General features: G+C 39.0%; 1 protein-coding gene across 3 annotated transcripts in view; it reads right to left on the bottom strand.

Moving 5' to 3' along the window:
- Positions 1-18,763, bottom strand: part of GOLGB1 (golgin B1) — a 73,790-nt gene extending 55,027 nt beyond the window's left edge. For 2 of the 3 annotated variants that reach the window (XM_020985914.2, XM_020985916.2), the window contains exons 1-7: positions 18,667-18,763; positions 16,244-16,318; positions 6,582-6,676; positions 5,560-5,712; positions 4,997-5,155; positions 1,536-1,667; positions 720-851 (exon numbers count right to left, since the gene is read on the bottom strand). In XM_020985914.2, the coding sequence (XP_020841573.1) occupies positions 720-851; positions 1,536-1,667; positions 4,997-5,155; positions 5,560-5,712; positions 6,582-6,674 (669 nt within the window). In that variant the 5' untranslated portion in view covers positions 6,675-6,676; positions 16,244-16,318; positions 18,667-18,763. Of the gene's footprint in view, positions 1-719; positions 852-1,535; positions 1,668-4,996; positions 5,156-5,559; positions 5,713-6,581; positions 6,677-16,243; positions 16,319-17,955; positions 18,357-18,666 lie in introns of those variants that run through there. The other variant, XM_020985915.2, reaches the window with a different exon arrangement.
- Positions 18,764-20,541: the final 1,778 nt, after the last annotated feature.

Raw genomic sequence — 20,541 nt, 5'->3', positions numbered from 1 at the left:
ACATTATTTCTTATTGCCTAGAATAATATCCCAACTCTTTAGGCATATTTAAGACAATACACAATCTGGCTCTAAGCTATCTTTCAAGCCTTATTGTCAGAATTCCCTTGCAAAAGAACTGCATCTTCTCCCTATTCCTAAACTTAATAACAGCTATTTTCCTTCTCACCTGCAAGCCTCCAAACCAAGACTCTCACCAAAGGCCGAACTATCTATAAACAGAAGTTCTATAGATACTGAGAGAGCGGGGGCAAGGCAGATGAGAAAACTGCAAAGTATCAAGGAAAGTACCCCGATGAAGGGCTGCCTGTCCTCTCTTTCTCTCTCATGCTTTGGCTACGACAGGCAGCCTCGTCAGCAGGGTACTTTCCTTGATATTTTGCAGTTTCCTCATCTGCCTTGCCCCTGCTCTCTCAGTATCTATAGAACTTCTGTTTACAGATAGTTTGGCCTTCAACTCTTACAAATCTTCTAGCTGTTATGTGCATAAATTCTGGGTCACCCACCCTGATCTGACCTTGACTATCTGTGTCCTTTTTATTTTTATTTTTTTTATCTAAAGTTGGTGCTTTCACCTTCACCTTTTATGCAAACTCTACTTCTATAATCCCAAATATTTCAACCAGTCTCTCTGACCTACTATTATAGGACTCTGCCATTGAGTTCAATTCAATAGAAGTATAACCCTCCTCTCTGCTTTCCAAAATTTTAATTCCTACCTGTGCTGCTTGCTCTGCTTGCACTTGACTGAGTTGGGTTTGTAGGATGCTAATCAGTTCCTCCTTCTCCTGGAGTGTTTGTTTTAGCATTTCAAATCCTTCTATCTGATCTTCTTTAGGAGATGCATCACACTGAAGAAACCGAGGACATAAAATAATTGATTTAAACAAAACAACTTCTTCACCTCTTTACTATTTGCTCTACAATCAATCTCATCTTTCAAGGCCCAAGGCCTTGAAATCCATGAAATCAGTCATGTCTATCCTAGTGCTCTCTCCTTTTGAACTTCAAAAACACTTGTCTAGATCAGTGGTATCAAACTCAAACAGAAATGCTACAGCTGGCATACTAAATTAGAAGAACACAAATTAAAATATGCATATTACACTGTATTTTTGTTCATTTTGTTAAACATTTCCCAATAACATTTTAATCTAGTTTGGGCTGCACTGGGAATTTTGTGGCCTCTGACAGTGAGTTTGACATATCCCAGTCTAGCTCATTCTTTGAACACCAACTCATGTGTCTATGTTTTGCCTTCCCAAGAAAGGAACAATAAGGATAATGTTTAACGCTTCTTTATATACTCCCATAATGCCTTATAAAATGTGTTGCGCATTTTAATTGTTAAATAAATCACTGTGCTGATGGATTAAAATTACATAAGTCAGACCCAATCACATAAATATAGTACAAATAGGAATATCACATCTTGTAGCTTTAGAAAACTTACTATCTAGATTTGCTTGCCATACCATAGGTTATTGAACTTTGGCCCTTTAACCTGATAATTACAAGGTAACTTTAATTCCTACCTGTGCTGCTCGCTCTGCTTGCACATGACAGAGCTGGGTTTGTAGACTGCTAATTAGTTCCTCCTTCTCCTGGAGTTTTTGTTTCAGCATTTCAAATCCTTCCAACTGATCTTCTTTATGGGGTGTGTCACACTGAAGAAACCAGACATCAAATAACTGATTTTAAAAAATAACTTCTTTAGCTCTTTACTATTTTCTCTACAATTTATCCTATCAACCAACCAGTCAATAAGAATTTATTAAGCATCTATTACGTACTAGGCACTGCTAGGCTCTCTCAAAGACCTATCAATTTTTCCCTCTATAAATCTTGAATCCACTCTTTTCTCTTCATTCTGATACCCTCCTCAGAACTAATCATTTCATGTCTAAAACACAGCAATAGATTCCTTGCTAGGCTCTAGCTCTCTGCCTCCTCTAATCTGTCTCAAATATAACAGCAAGGATCATTTTCCCTAGCTGTCATTTTGATCATGTTACTTCCTTTCTTCAAGTCCTTATAATGATCTCTTAAATCAAAATATAACTATCTGTGGTTTTAGGCTTCTCCAACAATTAAATACTTACTTATCCCCTATGCTGGCATTACTTAATTACTCTCATCTTCTGCTAAACCTTCAAATCAAGTAAATGTATTGACTCTCTAACATAGTTGCTTGCCTATCCACTCTCCCACAACCCCAGCTATCCATTACCCCATGGACAGCTAGAAAGACTTGCATGGGCTGATGCAAAGTGAAATATACTATGTACAAAGTAATAGCAATTTTGCAAGATGATCAGCTGTGAATGACTTAGCTATTCTTAGCAGTGCAATGATCCAAGACAACTCTGAAGGACTTATGATGAAAAATGCTACCCATCCCCAGAAAAAGAACTGATGGTGTCTGAATACAGACTGAAGCATACTTTTTTTACTTTATTTTTCTTATGTTATTTTTTTAGTCTATGTTTTCTTTCACAATATGACTATTATGGAAATGTTTTGCATGACTACACCTGCATAACCTGAACTACTTGCCTTCTCAATAAGGGTGGGTGGGGAGGGAGGAAGGAAGAGAATTCGGAACTCAAAGTTTTAAAAACGAATGTTAAAAATTGTTTTTGCATTTAATTGGGGGAAAATAATATACTAAATAATTTTTTTAAAAGGACAATGATCTTTTATTCTAAAGATGACAAAAACTTCTCCAACCCTGCTCATTTGCTAAATTCTTCTTCCCCACCTCTAGCCAACAGTTAGGAATACAAGTATTTTTTGTCTTTTCTTCTCCCTTCTGTTGTATTTTGCCTCAGAAACTCAAAGGATAATTCATATCCCTAATAAACCTACTCTGTCCTGGAAAAAAAAATCTGTTCCAAGATTCATAAAACGTCCATAAAGCTTCCCCAAACATAGCTGTAAAAGCTCCAAGTCACTTTGATAATCTCTTAATTCTATATATGTATTTAGAACATCTAACAAATTAGCAAATTATGCTTGTGTTGACATTTCTGTCTCAACTTAATTACCCTCAATGGTGACTGATTATTTACTCAAACAATAATAATCTTTTATTAAAGTGATTATTATGTGTAAGTCACTGTGGTAGACCCCCCAAGGGTAATAAAAAGATAATTACGGCACATCTCTTGTCCTCAAAAAATTCGACTTGAGTAGAATTAAGACAAATATAAATATGCAAAAAGTACAGAACATCAGAGGCAGAATTTCACTTACAAAACCACAGAGAAGCAATGAATGAAAAAAAGTTTAAAGAAAATTTGGTGAAAGATCAAGTCATCCCCAGGACATTTAAAGATCAAACTGAAAAAATGTCAAGAAAACAAAAGAAGAAAAAAATCTGTAAAAAATTGTATAACTCTTTCCACCACCAAAGATAGTGAAGCCACCATATTTGGACTAATATCACAGTCCCTGACAAGTTTCTTGAAGAAACAGAAATAGCACTAAAGAAACAAAAGATAAGGGGCAGCTAGGTGGCGCAGTAGATAGAGCACTGGCCTTAGAGTCAGGAAGACCTGAATTCAAATCTGACCTCAGACACATAACACTCACTAGCTGTGTGACTCTGGGCAAGTCACTTAACCCCAACTGCTTCACCAAAAAAAAAAAAAAAGAAAAGAAAAAACAAAAACAAAAACAAACAAAAGATAGGAAAATCAGCTGAACTCGACCAGGGATAACTTTGTTCAATAGCCCTCTGATTATTAATACAAAGTAAATAATAAAACAGGGAGATGTATGTTTCCCAAATGAGTTTGCCACAATAACAGAGAAGGCCTAGCACAGACTTAAAGAGGGATTCCCTATAGATGAGGTCCTCCAGATGCTCCTATTTGCAGACTACATTGTACATCAAGATCTGAAACACACCTGAGTGACTTCCTAAATGACATCTATAATTGTGGAATTGAGAATGGAAAGGGCCTTCAGCAGCCATCTAGAATAAACCCTTCCATAAAAGGAATTTCCACCATAACATATTTAACAAATGGTACTCCAGTCCCTGCTTAAAGATGTACAAAAAACGTGTAACTCACCTTCTCTTGAGGACGTCCCTTCCAATTCTGGCCAGCTTAAACCATTAGGAAATTTTTCTTCACATCAAACCTAAACTTGCCTCTTTGCAACTTCTACCCCAATCCTTCTTCCAAATGAGAGCCCATCAAGTATCTGAACCTGGTTATCATGCACCCACTGAGTATTCACTTCACTATGTTAAACATCTCCAGGTCCTTCAACTGGTCCTCCTATAACATGGACTCAAAGCCCACCATTCTAACTGCCCTTCTCTGGACACTCTCCAGTTTATCAATGTCTGTGGCATCCAGAACTGAAAACAATACTCCAGATGAACTATGAGGAGAAAGAGTACAAAGGAACTATTACTTCCTTATTACTGGAAATTCTAACCTCTTAATGTAGCCCAAGACTATATTAGCTTTTTGGATGAATCTCTCTGACACAGGGGTGAAGACCTGGGTTTCCAAAAATGGTCACAAAGGGTGACACTCTCTTCCCTCCTAGCCTTTCCTTTAAACCCTGGGTTTAAAGCAACTCTACTGTTAGTCAGAGTCTAAAAGGTCAGCTACCACAAAAGACTCAGAACAAGGACCCTAAAGATAAATTTATCATAATGTGACCAGGTCATAGCAGGACTTTTTTTTTCCCCAACAACAATCATACAATGTCCCTCTCCTGTCTTCATATCCTTCTTCTTCCCTCTTGCTTGTACTAGGTTAGACTTGTCTGACTATTATCTGAAACTGGTGATCAATTTGGTAAGTATTTCATGCCCCTGTTTTCTGTAAGACTTCTACTCTTCTTGCATTTTGATATCTTGTCTGAAATTATGAGCTTCCTTTCCTGATAATGTACCATCTGGAGCTTATGATATATGTTTTGATACCACAGATGACTGCATTGAAAATATTTATTATACTCAATTCACCCATACCTTGCTAGGGAGCTGCTGTTTCTCTGACTGGGGTTCTTGAGATGACCCCATCCCTCCTTGTGCTTTCATTTCTTCCATACGTTTATTCAGGGAGGCTAATCGGGCCTTGGCTTGGAGCTTCAATTTCGTCATTTTCATGTCTGCAGCTTTTCTTTCATCCTACCAGAGAATAATGATGCTAAACGAAAAGACATTTATTTACCCACCAGTTAACTTGTACATAGCGACAGGGAATTTTAGTAGGTACCATCTATATGCTGCAGCAGGGGTGGGGAACCTGTGGCCTCAAGGTCACATGTCATCTATGTTCTCAAGTGTGGCCCTTTGACTGAATCCAACCTTCACAGAACAAATCTCCTTAATAAAAGGATGTGTTCTGTAAAACCTGGACTCAGTCAAAAGGCTGCCCCTAAGGACCTAGAAGGCCACATGTGGCCTGAAGGCCGCAGGTTCCCCACACCAGTAGGAATATAATATAGTATTTGCCTTCAACGGGCACAGAGAAAAGATAAAATGAATTATTGATCTTTCATCAAATACTTTGAAAGAAAAAGAAATAGTACCTCTAAAATAATATCCTTTTGCTGTAACTGAGTATCTTTCTCTCGAATAACATCCTTCAGCTGTACCACCAGCTGCTCTGTGTGGGCCAATCGCTCCAGAATATCCTCATTTGTTCCACTGTTAAACGCCATGTCAGGCTCTTCTGTTAGTTCCTAGAATTGGGACCAAAAAAAAAATCCATCAAAAATAGTAGCACAACATACTCCAATATATTCCAACATATTCCAAAGTCAGTTCCTTCACTCCTACCTTTTTTTTTTGGCTCTGCTTACTTTCCTTTTTATTAAAAAAAAATATGTACCCTTATCTTCTTCCCCTCTCAATACATTTCTTCTCAGATTACATTAACATAAAAAGATCCCTTCGGGGCAGCTAGGTGGCGCAGCAGATAGAGCACCAGCCCTGAAGTCAGGAGGACCTGAGTTCAAATCCGACCTCAGACCAAACACTTAACACTTACTAGCTGTGTGACCCTGGGCAAGTCACTTAACCCCAACTGCCTAAAAGCAAAAACAAAAAACAAAACACAAAAGATCCCTTCTATATCAACCAGTAGAAATATTACATAATAGAATAAACAATAAATGCAACAGTAAATGCAAAAGGTTATTAGGAACATAGCAATCTGATTTCTCCACTTATCATTCCAAATCTTTCCTCTGAAATACATAAGGGAAATTATATTAGTGCTGCTTTTAAAAAACCAGAGGAGGACCACATAGCTAGAATGACCTCCTAATCCCTATCGAGAATTTAGTTTTTGTCCAGTGGTGCCTTTCTCACATTCTTTAACCACACATGTACAAATCCTATCCTGTCCTGTAGAAAGAAGCACTGATAGGAAGAAGAATTATTTTTTTAAATTCACCTGCCACTAATCTAGATATTCACTAAAGTATTAATCTAGGGCAAGACGTTCTGAAACTAAAGGTAAGAAATCCCCCTTATCTATTACATTCTTTTTCCCCAAGAAGGCAATGAGAATGAATCTTATTAGCTCACAGTAAAAAAAACTACTTACTGGTTTTGGAGGCCCTACTATATCACCATAAGTGCCATCCCCTGATAGCTCCTGCAGAACAGTGTTCGCTATTCCTGACAGACGGCTCAGCATTTCTGCAACAAAAGAGCAAGGTCAACATTAAGGCGCCTTCAAAAGGAGATGGGTTTCTTTTTACTGATACAGCTTACATCATACACAGGGAGTACAATAAAAATACCAAGCTGGTATTCATCATATGGAATCAGTGCTAGTATTAAGGAGGTTTCTTTTCTTTCTTTCTTTCTTTGTCAATTATGTCTTCAAAGAGCTGCTAAAAAGAAAGAAATTCATAAGCACATAGGGATTGGTCTCATATTGGTATTCCTAACAACACCAACACAAAGATCTGAGTTACTATAAGTAAAATCTTCTTCAAAATTTCACCTAATTATGTGGGAGATAATATGTTCAAAGAGTGAGGTTTAATGCCTCATTTTAATATACTCTTATATACAAAAGACCCTCATTTGTGATCAGTTGTCAAATCTAGCTGTTTTGTTTTTGTGCTGTTAATTTTAACTGACCTATGGCCTGCTCATATCTGGAAGGGTCAGAGAGAGTATAACATGTGTCCTTGTGTTTATGAGCTAGGTTCCTTGGAGGACTAGATGTTACTTGCTTAAATGAAGTTACACAGTAAGGATTCTCTTACAAAATACATGAAGTAACTATTCCAATAGACTACTATCTTTTAAAACGTCAATCTTTCTAAAAGTTTTTCTATCAGGGCAGCTAGGTGGCGCAGTGGATAGAGCACCAGCCCTGAAGTCAGCAGTACCTGAGTTCAAATCCAGCCTCAGACCAAACACTTGACATTTACTAGCTGTGTGACTCTGGGCAAGTCATTTAACCCCAACTGCCTAAAAAGAAAAAGTTTTTCTATAATAATTTCACCAACCCTCTAACCTTCCAGCACAATTTCTAATCCCATCTCTCTCTTCAATTTACTTTTAAAATAATGGTTTTGATCCTTCACAGTTACATTAACTGTATGTTAGCCTTTTCTTAAGTTTTTAACATATAAACTTTTTCATAGCAAAAATGCATTCACTATTCATTATCAGAATAGACTATGTACAAGCCAAATTTGTGCAAGGGCTTATACCTAAGTTTTATGAATTTTGCTACTAGATCATAGGAAATATTTTCTTTGGATCAGAAAACATTCATTAGCTACTACATTGAATCTCACTCCTATAATGTCAACTGTTCCTTATCTGTTGGAACCCTAGGCAGATCACTTAACATTTCTCTAGCTCAATTTCTTCGTGAATTAAAAGGAGTGGAGGGGAAGGGGGTTAGACTCAAGGACCTCTAAGGTCCCTTCCAGCTCTAAACCAATTATCTTGGATCCTCTTTTATTTAGAGAAATCACTGTATTTCTCTGGCCAGTGGAGACAGTGGACAGTAGCTGTGGAGTTAAAGGAACTGGATTCAAATCCCATCTTTGATTCTTACCATTTGCAAGACTTTGGGCAAGTCACTTGACTCATCTGTAAAATGAGGGGATTGAACTAGATGACCTCTGATATCTCTTCAAGAACTAAGTCCATGATCTCTAAGGTCACTTTTAACTTTAAATCTTATGATTTAAAAAAAAATTTTTTAATGATTTATTAGAAACACTAAACATCAATACTGGTTCTACTTTTTTTCACCTTGCATCATTTCATAAACGTCATTCTAGACTTCTTCACATTCTTTATACTTTATGTTCTTAATTGTATTAAAATATTTATTATATTAATATCTAACCATTATTAGACATTTTAGGCTACTTGCCATTTTAAAAAATTATTATAACACTACTATGAAAATCTTCAAACATAATGCTCTGATTTTGTGATCTTTGTTTCTAAAATGGAGAAAACAAGTTAAATTTCTCAAGAATCCTAAATTTTTATATATAATACTTGGAATCCTTGACCTTTTCCTTTCTAATCTAGGCCACATGAGACACACATATTGGAGAGAACTGGCAAAAGAAGCAATCACCGGGGAGAGGAGCCAAGATGGCAGAGTAAAAGCAGTGACTTGCTTGAGCTCTCCCACAAACCCCTCCAAATACCTGTAAAAAATGACTCTAAACAAATTCTAGAGCAGCAGAACCCACAAAAAGACAGAGTGAAATAAATTTCCAGCCCAAGACAACCTGGATGGTTGATGGGAAAGATGGTTATCTAGTGCGCCAGGCTGAGAGAGGAGCACAGTTCAGCATGGGCCATGTAAGCAAAGACTAGGCCTCAGCAAACCCAGAGCAGGCCTCAGGGGACTGAATCAAGGGGAGCTGTGGCAGTTTCCACTTCTCAACCCACAAACACCAAAGACCACTGAGAAGGTCAGTAGCAGAGGTCTGTGGGACCTTGGTAAGAGAGGACTTCAGTTCCACTCAGTCCTGGCACAGCCCCGGGGGGGCAGCTGCTTCCAGAGCTCTCAGCCCACAGATGGAGGGGGGATCAAGCAGCTGATCAGAGGGGGATTGCAGGGGTCTCTTTGCTGGTGCCAAAGCAGGATTCTCTTGTTTTGCCCATGCTTGGATCTGGGTGGCAGTCCTGGGGCAAGGAGGAGTGCTGGCATGGTGGAGCTTGTGGCGGTGGTGGAGAGGGAATCTTCCTCACACTTCCAAGGCAGAAAAGAGTGTTTGTGCTCACTCACAGACCACAGCATACCAGAGCACAGGCCAGGAAAAGAATAAACACCTCACCTTTGATCATACCACCTTGTAAGAACTGAAAATTTACAAGTCCCTAGAAGTATCTCTGAAATCAACTGCACAAAACCCCTCAATCTTGGGACAGCACATCCTCCACATTGGAAGCATACCCCTACCTTAACAAAGAGTTTAAAAGTCAAGTAACTGGCTAGGAACATGAGCAAACAGTGCAAAAAGAAAGTCAGACCACAGAATCTTACTTTGGTGACAAAGAAGATCAAAACATACAACCAGAAGAAGACAACAAAGTCAAAGCTCCTACATCCAAAGCCTCCAAGAAAAATATGAAGCTAATGACTTTATGAGAAATCAAGACATTATAGAACAAAACCAAAAGAATGAAAAAAATAGAAGGCAATGTGAAATATGTCACTGGAAAAACAACTGACCTGGAAAACAGATCCAGGAGAAATAATTTTTAAATTATTGGATTACTTGAAAGCCATGATCAAAAAAAGAGCCTAGACATCATCTGTCAAGAAATTATCAAGGAAAACTGCCCTGATATTCCAGAACAAGGATAAAATAGAAATTCAAAGAATCCACTGATCACCTCCTGAAAGAGATCCCCAAAGGAAAACCCCTAGGAATATTATAGACAAATTCCAGAGTTCCCAGGTCAAGGAGAAAATATTGTTAAGAAGCCAGAAAGAAACAATTCGAGTACTGTGGAAACACAATCAGGATAACACAAGATTTAGCAGCTTCTAAATTAAGGGACTGGAGGGCCTGGAATAATGATATTCTGGAAATCAAAGGAGTTAGGGTTAAAACCAAGAATCACCTACCCAGCAAAACTGAGTATAATACTTCAGAGGAAAAACCAGTCAGTGAAATAGAGGACTTCCATGCATTCTTGATGAAAAGACCAGGGCTGAACAGAAAATTTGACTTTCAAATACAAGACTCAAGAGAAGCATGAAAAGGTAAACAAGAAAGAGAAATCATAAAGAGCTTATTAGAGTTGAATTATTTACATTCCTACATGGAAAGATGATATTTGTAACTCGTGAGACCTTTGTTAGTACTAGGGTAGTTGAAAGTAGAAAAAAATGTACATACACACACATATACACACACACACACATATATGTATACATACATGCATATAAACAGAGGGCACAGGGTGAGTAGAAGATGAAGGGATAATATCAAAAAAATAAAATTAAGGGGTGAGAGAGGATTATACTGGGAGAAGAGGAAAGGGAGAGGTAGAATGGGGTAAATTATCTCACATAAAAGAGGAAAGAAAAAGCTTTTACAGTGGAAGGGAAGTAGGGGAAGGTGAGAGGAAATGGGTGAATATTACTCTCATTGGATTTAGCTTAAGGAAGGAATAACAGACACGCTCAATAGGATATGGAAATCTATTTTACCGTACAGGAAAATAGGGGGGAAGAGGATAAGAGTTGGGGGAATGATAGAAGCGAGGGCAGATTGGGGGAGGGGGTAATCAGAAGCAAACACTTTTGAGGAGGGATGGGGTCAAAGGAGAGAACAGAATAAATAGGTAGTGGGATAGGATGAAGTGAAATATAGTCAGTTTTAATAATGACTGTTATGGAAGTGTTTTGGATGACTACAAATGTATAACCTGTATTGAGCTGCTTGCCTTCTCAATAAGGTAGGGTGGGGAGGGAGGAAGGGAGAGAATCTGGAACCCAAAATTTTAAAAACAAATGCTACAAATCGTTTTTACATGCAACTGAGAAATAAGATATACAGGCAATGGGATATAGAAATCTATCCTGGAAAACAGAAGGGGAAGGGGACAAGAGAAGCAAGGATGATAGAAGGGAGGGCAGATTAGGGGAAAGGGTATTCAGAATGCATACCATGGGGGGGGGAGATGGGGAGAAAATTTGGAACTCAAAATCTTGTGGAAGTGAATGTTGAAAACTAAAAATTAATTAATTTAAAAAGAAAAAGAAAAAGAAGCCATCACCAGTAAGGACAGCAGTAGACAATATCTTTAATCTGATGATTCAAATTGTACAACTAGACTATGATCAATACAGAACCACAATTTTTCTCATAATTAGCACACAGGTAAGCACCAAGCTGCCCTTACAATTTCTGATGTCCTCTCTTCAGTTATAAGTCTAGAATAAAAATTAAAATTATGATAATCAAAAAACTTTTTATTATGTACCTAGTTTTATATACCACCATCCAAAGAACATGATAATAGAATCTTTCCTATCTATGTTGCACCTACCAAATCACAAAATTTTCCAGGTAATTCAGAAAGAGATGGGGGAGGGGGAATCTCATTTTAAACATAACAATACTGGTCAAGTATTCATTAAAGGGTGTCCCAAAAGTCTCAGTACAGTCTTAAGTTTTGTTAACTTAAAACTGCACAAAGACTTCTGGCACACCCTACATAATAACACCTTGATTTACAGTTATAATGATTTGATACAGTTACAAATGATTCACAGTTATGAAGAGTTTTTGCATACATCATCTAATTTACTTCTCAATCATCTTATAAAGGAGATAATGCAAGTACTATAGAAATTTGCCTAAGGCACTGAGAGGCTAAGGCACTCTCCCAAAGTCACTGTCAGTATGTGTCAGAGACAGAACTTGAACCTACGTATTCCTGACTCCAAGGTTGTCTCTCCCCCTTGTCTAGAGTCTAGATTCTAGAGTCCTCCCTCCTGAACTTGATCTTAGGTACTACAATACAAAGTTAGCCATAGAGAAGTACAGCAAAAAAATACGTGGGGAAGCAAAGTTGAGATGAAGAAATAAAAGAGGCCAAAGGCCTCAGAAATTTCAAACCTGTATAATATGAATACTTTTTTTTCAAGAAATCAAGTGAAAGGCACTGGATGGCAAGTATCCAACAACAAAAAAAATTTGACCATGTCATAACAGACAAGAAACAAATGGTTATGGATGTAGGAATCATTTCAGAATCAGTTGTTGCACATGCAATCAGATCAACTGGTTATAGCCAACAACAAAATAAACACAAAATTATGAGAATAAAAAACTTACAACAGCTCTAAGGCAACATATTTAAACATTTTAAGAAGTTGCTGAATCTGAAAAAAGGAAATGCAGTTGAATTCAACAAACACTTTTATTAAGCATCTATTTCGTGTACCTTACTTTTAACAAACTAGTGGTACAAAGATGAAAATTATCAGTTCCTGTATGTTCATCAAGTGGTGAATGACTAAACAAGTTGTGGTATATGGTTGTGATGGAATACTACTGCGCTATAAGAAATGATGAGCTCCATGATTTTAGAAAAACATGCAAAGACTTGCATGGAATAATAAAGAGCAAAATAAGCAGAACCAAGTATACAGTAACAGTAATACTGTTTTAAGAACAACTTTGAGTAACCAAGTCACATTGACTATTACAAATACCCAAATTAACTACAAAAGACCTATGAAAGAAGATGCTATCTGCATGCAGAGAAAGAATTGATAAATAGAAGTAATGTACAGTATGGATTTCCATACATGCACATATTTGTATGTAATTAATGGTAGCCATGGGGGAGAGAAGGGAGTGAGAAGAAAAAAAAGAAAGTTACACGATAACTTTATTACATATATTAAAGGAAAAGTAAGTTGTACATGATAGATTTGCAGTTTCATGTATAATCCTTTTTTTCTATTCTACTTTGTTATGGAAATGCTTGTTTGATTTCTTAAGTTCAGAATAAAAAGAAAAAAAAGTAACAGCTCCTTTCTTCAAGGAGCTAGTATTTTATAGAGAGGATAAAACATCATCATCATTACATTCTTATGGTAATTTCCAAGTGTTTTCCATATATTATCTTGTTTATGCTTCATAATAGCCCCATGCAGAAAGTACTATAGTTTTTGTTATTCCCATTTTACAGATGAAAAAACTGAAATAGGTTAAGTGATTTGTCTATGGTCACATGACTGGCAAACATCAGAGGCAAGATTCAAACTAAATCTCTGCTGACTCCAAGTCTTGTATTCTTTCCCCTACAACATCCTGCCTTTTAAATATGTACAAAGAAAAATAAATACAAAATAATTTGAGAAGGAAGACAGCACTAACAACTGGGTGAATGACAGAAGGCTTTATGGAGGAACTTATTTCCTAAAAGAGGCCTTGAATGAAGGATTCTAAAAGCCAGAGGTGAGAAAAGAATGTATTCCAGGCTTGTGCTGATGCATGAAGGTGGCAATAAAACTGCTGAGTTTAGAGAACACTTAGCAATCTAGTTTGGCTAGAATACAGAGTTCTTCAAGAGAAGAAAGATGGCCAGATTATAGAAGATCTTAAATGACAAACTGAGGCATTTATATCTTTCATCCTAAAGGCAACAAGGAACCACCAACAGTACTGAAGCAGAGAAGTGACACAGTCAAACTTGTGCCTTAGGAAGATAATTTGACTGCTTTGTAGAACGTGAATGGGAGAAGGGAGAGATTACAAGCTGACACATCAGTTAGGAGGCTGTTACAATGATCTAGGTGATGTGATAAAAGTAAATATTGGGTCTGATAATCATTCTTTCTTAAATAAGTTTAAATGATTTTTTTTAAATGCCACAACAGGGAAGCCAGAGCCAGAAACAGCCTCAGCCAGAAAACATTTGACCTCCTACTAAGTGTGGCATTGCAGCCAAGGGCAAGACAAGTTTAGAGCACAAGCTCACATTTAAAGAATGATTTAATAGTACAATCACCTCATAAAATAGCATAAAGCAGAATGAGAAAGGGACCTGCTACCAAATCATCCTAAGAACTTAGAGATGAAACTAGAAGGAAAATAAATAGAAATAAAATGGAAGAGACCAACATTTCTGTAGAAATTTATTCTCATTATTTATGAAAGTAGAACCATAACATTTGGGCTATCCACTTCAACAACCCCACTGCTATGTGATTAAGTAGAAATAGACTTTAAAATGAAATCATGAGCTGATGGACCCGACCAATATATATTGAAGAAATCTGTATGGGAAGGTGACAAAACGCTAAAGGCATTCCAGGATCAATTTTCAAGATCTCTTAAAGTAGAGAAGATTCCAAAAGAATAGGATTATCCATGGCATTATTGCAAGAAAAAAAGCAATTGTAAAGATTTCAAAACTTCCCCAATATCTTCTGGAGTGGACCAATGTACTTTCTCATAACTTCTATAAAATCTTTATCAAAATGGCCTCTGCATATCATAAAAATAACCTACATGAAAATGAGAAGAAAACAGGCTTTTAATTTAAAGGAATGGAACAGAGAACATCCAAGTGTTATTATTTCTGGATCACCAAAAAAGCAATTAATTTCCTAAAGCAAAAACAACTATAATGACTCTGCTCCAACAAGGGATATCTCTCATATTTTTAGGTGATAGGATTCCTTAATAAATGTAACCATAAAGATAACTTTGGCCAATGATCTGCAGAATATCAACACTGATTGATCATAAAGCAAGGAAATATAATCTCACCAAAGGCATTTCTAAGACATGACAACAAGAAAAGGAATTGGTCCAATCAGATGGTGAGAGTAGTAGGCCTAGAGATAATCTGAGAGTTGTATCCATGAAACAGGAAAGGAACCAGAGTTAGGCAGCCAGTGCACTGCATGGAAACTCCATGTATAATAAAATACCAATGAGAACTACATAGAGTAAAGAAGAATGGATGGCTTCTAATCTGCACGGGGGAAGGGAATATCCATAATGTTAAGATCACAGAATTGATGAATTGTGAAGGTCAAGAATAGGTATACTTTACAAGATGAAAGCAAAAGTAACTACATACCCAGATTGGAGAGCTAAGATCACAAATACTTAAGCTCTACGCTAAATGGGTCACAGTAGGAGGCCCTTCTTAGATCAATATGAGACACAAAGGAAGTAGACTCTCAGGAGGGAAAAGAGCCAGTTTGCTAGACTTTAAGTAGAGTGTTCTCCCTCATCACCCATTCCCACATTCCCCATTGTTATCAATTAAACATCTAGTACCGATTATATCTAGCTAGCACTGTAATAAGAGTGTACAAAAAGCATAAGAGACTGGCCCTGTGCATAAATTGCTCAAAATCTTGTTGAGAGAAAACACATATACGGATATATATGACTAGTAAACATGCTAATATATGATTATTTGTATTTATACATCTATAGCAGCTTGTTTTGTGAAAAAAGTAATGGACTTGGGAGTCAGAAGACCTAAGTTTGGTACTGTCACTTATCAGACATGTAATATTGGGCCATCACCTAGACTCTTTATTCTTCAGTTCCCTCATCTATAAAATGGGAATGTTGTAGTATTTACCTCACAGAATTCTTGCATCAAATAACTTAACACATATAAAAAAGTCCTTTGCAAACCTTAAAGTGATGCGTGTAGGTATGTGTGTACACGTATGTATGTATGTAACATAAGCTATTACTTCTATCACACAGCCAGCTTGGCAGAAAGTAAAGGAGAAAAAATATTAGGCAACAGAAATTATTAAAAAGTAAAAATATTAACAAGTAAGTCTGGACTCAGGATATACTCTATTGTCAGTTCCAGGTTTACAAGCTGAGAATTACCTTTCCAGCTTAGCTTCATTCATATATATATATATATATAAGGCATCATCAAATATTGCAAGTTTCCTCCACGGTAAAAATTCCTGCATTTTTTTCCCATCACAATGATTATCCTGCTCCTGACAGCTAATAACCTACTCTAGGTCTAGGTCACAATCATAGAATTTAGAACTGGAAGGGATCTTAGAAGTCATCATCTAGTATAATACCCTCATTTCAGATTAGGAATCTGAGGCCCGGACAGATTGAGTGACTTGCCTCAGCCTACCTGCTTCATACTTTACTATAATTAATAGCGTCCATTCTATTTCTACTCCAAAGTCATATTACAAAGAGCTGTAATTTTCCATAAGCTTGTTTTGGTCATATCACTCACCTCTTCAGATAGTTATAATGGCTGCCAAATACTTTCACAACCAAATTAAAGTGCTTCACTGGACTTTATGCAGGCCTGGAAGGAAAAAGAGAACAAATGCATTTTATGTACTTGTTATTTGTTAATTGGTTTGGTCCCTCCCCGTTAAAGGGCTAGGGATTTGGGTTAAAATTTTACTTCAAGTTTTTAAGTTTATTGAACTATTTCTTCTTCTTGACATTTTTAAAGCGTATAATGAGCACTTTTTAAAAAAAAACATTGATTTTTAAAAAGCTTTGTTGATCAATTGTCAACTTCCTTTTCATCACATCTGCTTTCCTTTATAATCTCCTTTATCATATACTCCACCCCAACCAATTCAACAGGCATTTATTAAATGTCCACAAAAACAAAGCACTGCTCTAGGCGCTGGCGAATACAAAGACAAGATGGAACTCCCCATTTTCATTCCCCTACTAGTTTACTAGCTCCATCTTCAAAACATTACACCCCCTTTCCAACCACCAGCTACATTATTTCCCTCTTTCTAAACTCTGCTCAAGGCTCCTTTCCTGTTACAGGCCTCACATGTTGGACTCAGAAATCACATCTAGAATCTAGCCCCAGCATCCACACTTGCAGCATCTTGAGCAAGTCACACAATCTCTCCAGATTTTAATTTCCTCATATATAAAACGGACGTTTGATCTGCCTATCTCACAGATTGTTGTTATAAGGTTAAACTGAACAAAGTACATGAAAAAATAAACTGTATCCAAAGGTGATGCACTAAAAAGCCTGCAAGGTCTCGCCTGGGCAGGCTAAGACACTCCCTACACCCTCAAGCTATCCATTAACACTGGCATAACTGTTCAACAATAACAGACTCATTCATTCGATAAACATTTATTAAGCATCACCTATATGCTAAGCACTGAGGATACAAAAAAGAGGCATAAGACAGTTCCTACCCTCAAGAAACTTACAATCTAACAGCAAAGACAACATGCAAACAAATATGTACACAGTAAGTCATATAAGATAAATAGGAAATGATTAAGAGAGGGAAAGAGCACTGACATTAAGAGGAGTTAGGTAAGACAGCAACGGATTTGCTTCTGTCCTTTCCACTCCTGCCTTTGCATTTGTTTTGCTAGTCACCTTGACTAAGACAGCCAGGGCCATAATTTACTCATTCATTCATTCATCCAATAAACATTTATTAAGTGCCTACTATGTGCCAGGCACTGTGCTAAGTGCTGGGGATACAAAAAGAGGCAAAAGGTAGCCTCTTTGCCCTGAAGGAGCTTACAATCTACTGAAGAAGTCAACATGTAAACAAACACATACAAAGCAAGCTAAATACAGGATAAACAGGAAATGATTATAAGGGAAAGCACTGAAATCAAGAGAGGTTAATAACCACTTATCGTTATTAATAACCCTTTATTAAAGGGCTAATAAGAAAGCAATAACCCATTTACATTCGCCACTGTGCTTTACACTCTGCCTTTGCATTTGTTTTGCTAGTCTCCCTGACTTAACAGATCCAGCGCCATAATGAAGGCTGAGTTTCTGACGTAATCCTCACATTTGCAGGCAAAATGAGCAAGCCTCCCCCTTCTTTTGGGGAGATGGAGAAAGGAGAAAAGTAAATTGTCTCAGGTTCTTCTTCCAGTTAATTCATAAATTTCTCAGAATGCAAATGTCCGAGCAAAAAAATTTGTACTTACTCTGCCCGTTCATGCCAGCATTACCTAGGGACCAAAATCATTTTTAGCTCTCTTTCTCGGTAAAGGGGGTGGGGTGGGGGTGGGAATATTCCGGTTTCCTGCCAGTTCTAACAGTCCTGGAGATCACTCGTCGCTGGCCACCAGCCAGGACCTGGAGATTGGGTCTGAGTGGGCTGGGTACCCTTCCTATCACTGAAGTCTAGGCCGCCCCAACTAGGGTGTCGTATTATATGGTCGGGCCACTCTTCCTATTTTCCAGTTTTTATTCTGACATCCCCAATGGGTTGGGGGAGAAGAGGCCTTTCCCTCTCCCAGCGCGGGGCCAAACGTCTCGAGGTCCGGGAAGATGGACACCGGGAATGGGAGGTGGTGGGGGAAGCTGGGGGCCAGACCTAGGGGGACGGGGCGGCGGGAGAGGGGAGCCGCGTCCTACCCGCCCCCCCCCCGGGACCCGAGGCGAACAAGCGCAAGCGCACGGGGCAGGGATCCAGCCCGGCAGCCCCGAGGGAAGGGAAGAGTGAGCCGGAGGGGGCGGGGTCCCACACACCGCCCGGACTCAGTCGTGCGCCCAGAGCCGGGGGCGGATGGCGGAATCGCTCTCATCCCCTCCCTTCCCACCGCGACCACTAATCCCAGGGAGGGGGCAGGGGGAAGAGAACGCGGGGGCAACCGTGAAAGGCCGCTCGCGCCGGAAGAGCCCACTGTACTCACCTGGAAAAGGCTGCAGGTGAAGCCTCCAGCCCCCTACCCCGGACTCCCGCAACTAGCCACGTCAGTCCCGGAACCCGGCCAGAGGCACCGCCTTCCTCCTGTTCCCTGAGAAAATATCCGCCAATTGGAATGGAGACAAAGAGACGGAGAGGCAGTGGACCAATCAGAACAACCGGCCCTTTGGGCGTTACCAAGGAAACCCGACACTCCCTCCATCCTCCCCTTTCTTTAATTGTGTAACGCCCAACAACAAAGATTCGAGCCAATCAACGACGAGTAGCTCGGCTTCCTCAAAAGAACAGCCAATAAATCTTGCCGCATGGAAATGGGTGGGGTCTGGTGGAGGAAGGGGGTTGGGGGGGAGGAGGCGGGTGTCCGGAGGTGGTGTCCCGGGGTGTCGCGGGAGAAGAAAGACCCGGAACCGGATGTGAGGGACGAAAAGAGACCGAAAAGAAGGTGGAATGGGAGTTCTTTTGGGTGGCTAGGCCGAGCGCGTGAAGTTTACAATCCCAGGCTCCTCGACGGCTTCTTAAAGCGTCTCAACCCTGTGATTTGTGGGGGATTGCCAGAGTCGGAACTTCCGGTTTCGACTAATGTTTGGTTTCCAAGGAGATGAATTCTCATCTCTCCTGCAGAGCGACGCCACTGCTGGAACTGGCTTCATTGAGAAAAATGAATGTACTTGACTTTTAAATGGGGTTGGCCCCAGGAATTACCGGCCCGATCCTGGGGCACACGCCTCTGGATTCCCTGTTCTTGCCCGCGATCCGTAAGGCAAATCACTGCATCTCTGAGCTGAAGGTTTTCCGATCTTTAGTTAACTACGCAGTGTTATTGTGAAGGTCAAATGAAATAAAAGCGCTTTGCAAACTTTAAAGTCTCATACAAATATTATCATCCAAGCTAACTCTCTCACTTTATGAAAATGAGAAAAGTGGCCCAGAGTTGTGACTTGCCCAAAGTCGCAGAACCAAGACCAGAGACTGCAGTTCACACCAGTGCTGTTTCTCCTTTTGCAGCGTGGTTTCTATCCCACCACTTAAACGAAACTGTTCACCAAGGTCGCCAGTTTATCTCTTCACTGCTGACTCCAATAGTGTTTGACGCTGCTCACACACACACACACACACACACACACACACACACACACACACACTCCGACACCTCGCATTTTCATCCATAGAATGAGAGGCTAATATAATACATAAGGCTCTTCGCACAACAACGAATGAACAAGCATTTATCAAGCGATTACTATGTTCCAGACTCTGCTAAACTCTGGGGATACAAAGAAATGCAAAAAGGGTCCCCGCCCTCAGGGAGATAAGTTGAAATACAAAAATGTGTGAGGGGCAGTATGTAATCAGTCACACTAGAAAAATAGTCTGGAGTCTAATGGCAGAGATGACATGCAAACAACTATGTATAAGCAAAATATGTACAGGATAAGTTGGAAGTAATTTCAAGGAAAGGCACTAGCATTAAGGGAGAGAGGAAAGGTGTCTTGCAGCAGCCAGTGGGTGGAGATCAGGGAGAAAGCATTCCAGTCATGGGGGACTGCTGGTGGAAAATGCAGGAAAATCTAAAGATGGAGCTTCTTGTGAGAGGAACAAAAAGGAGTCCAGTGTCACTGGATCATAGAGTACAGGAGAGGGGCAAAATGTAAGAAAACTGGCAAAGCAGGAAAGGGCCAGGTTATGGAGGGCTTTAAAAGCCAAACAGAAAAATTTGTATCTGGAGCTAATAGGGAGCTACTGCAGTTTGTTCAATGGGAGAAGTGAGGACAGACTGACACATTAGGAAAATCCCTGTGTTAGCTGAGTGGAGAAGTAAGAGATTAAGTCAAGGACACCAACCAGAGGGCTATCTCTCTGG

The sequence above is a fragment of the Phascolarctos cinereus genome, unplaced genomic scaffold (assembly GCF_003287225.1).
Source record: "Phascolarctos cinereus isolate Bilbo 61053 unplaced genomic scaffold, phaCin_HiC Scaffold_726;HRSCAF=1367, whole genome shotgun sequence".
Classification (NCBI taxonomy): Eukaryota; Metazoa; Chordata; class Mammalia; order Diprotodontia; family Phascolarctidae; genus Phascolarctos; species Phascolarctos cinereus.
This window is presented reverse-complemented; position numbering and strand designations above follow the sequence as displayed.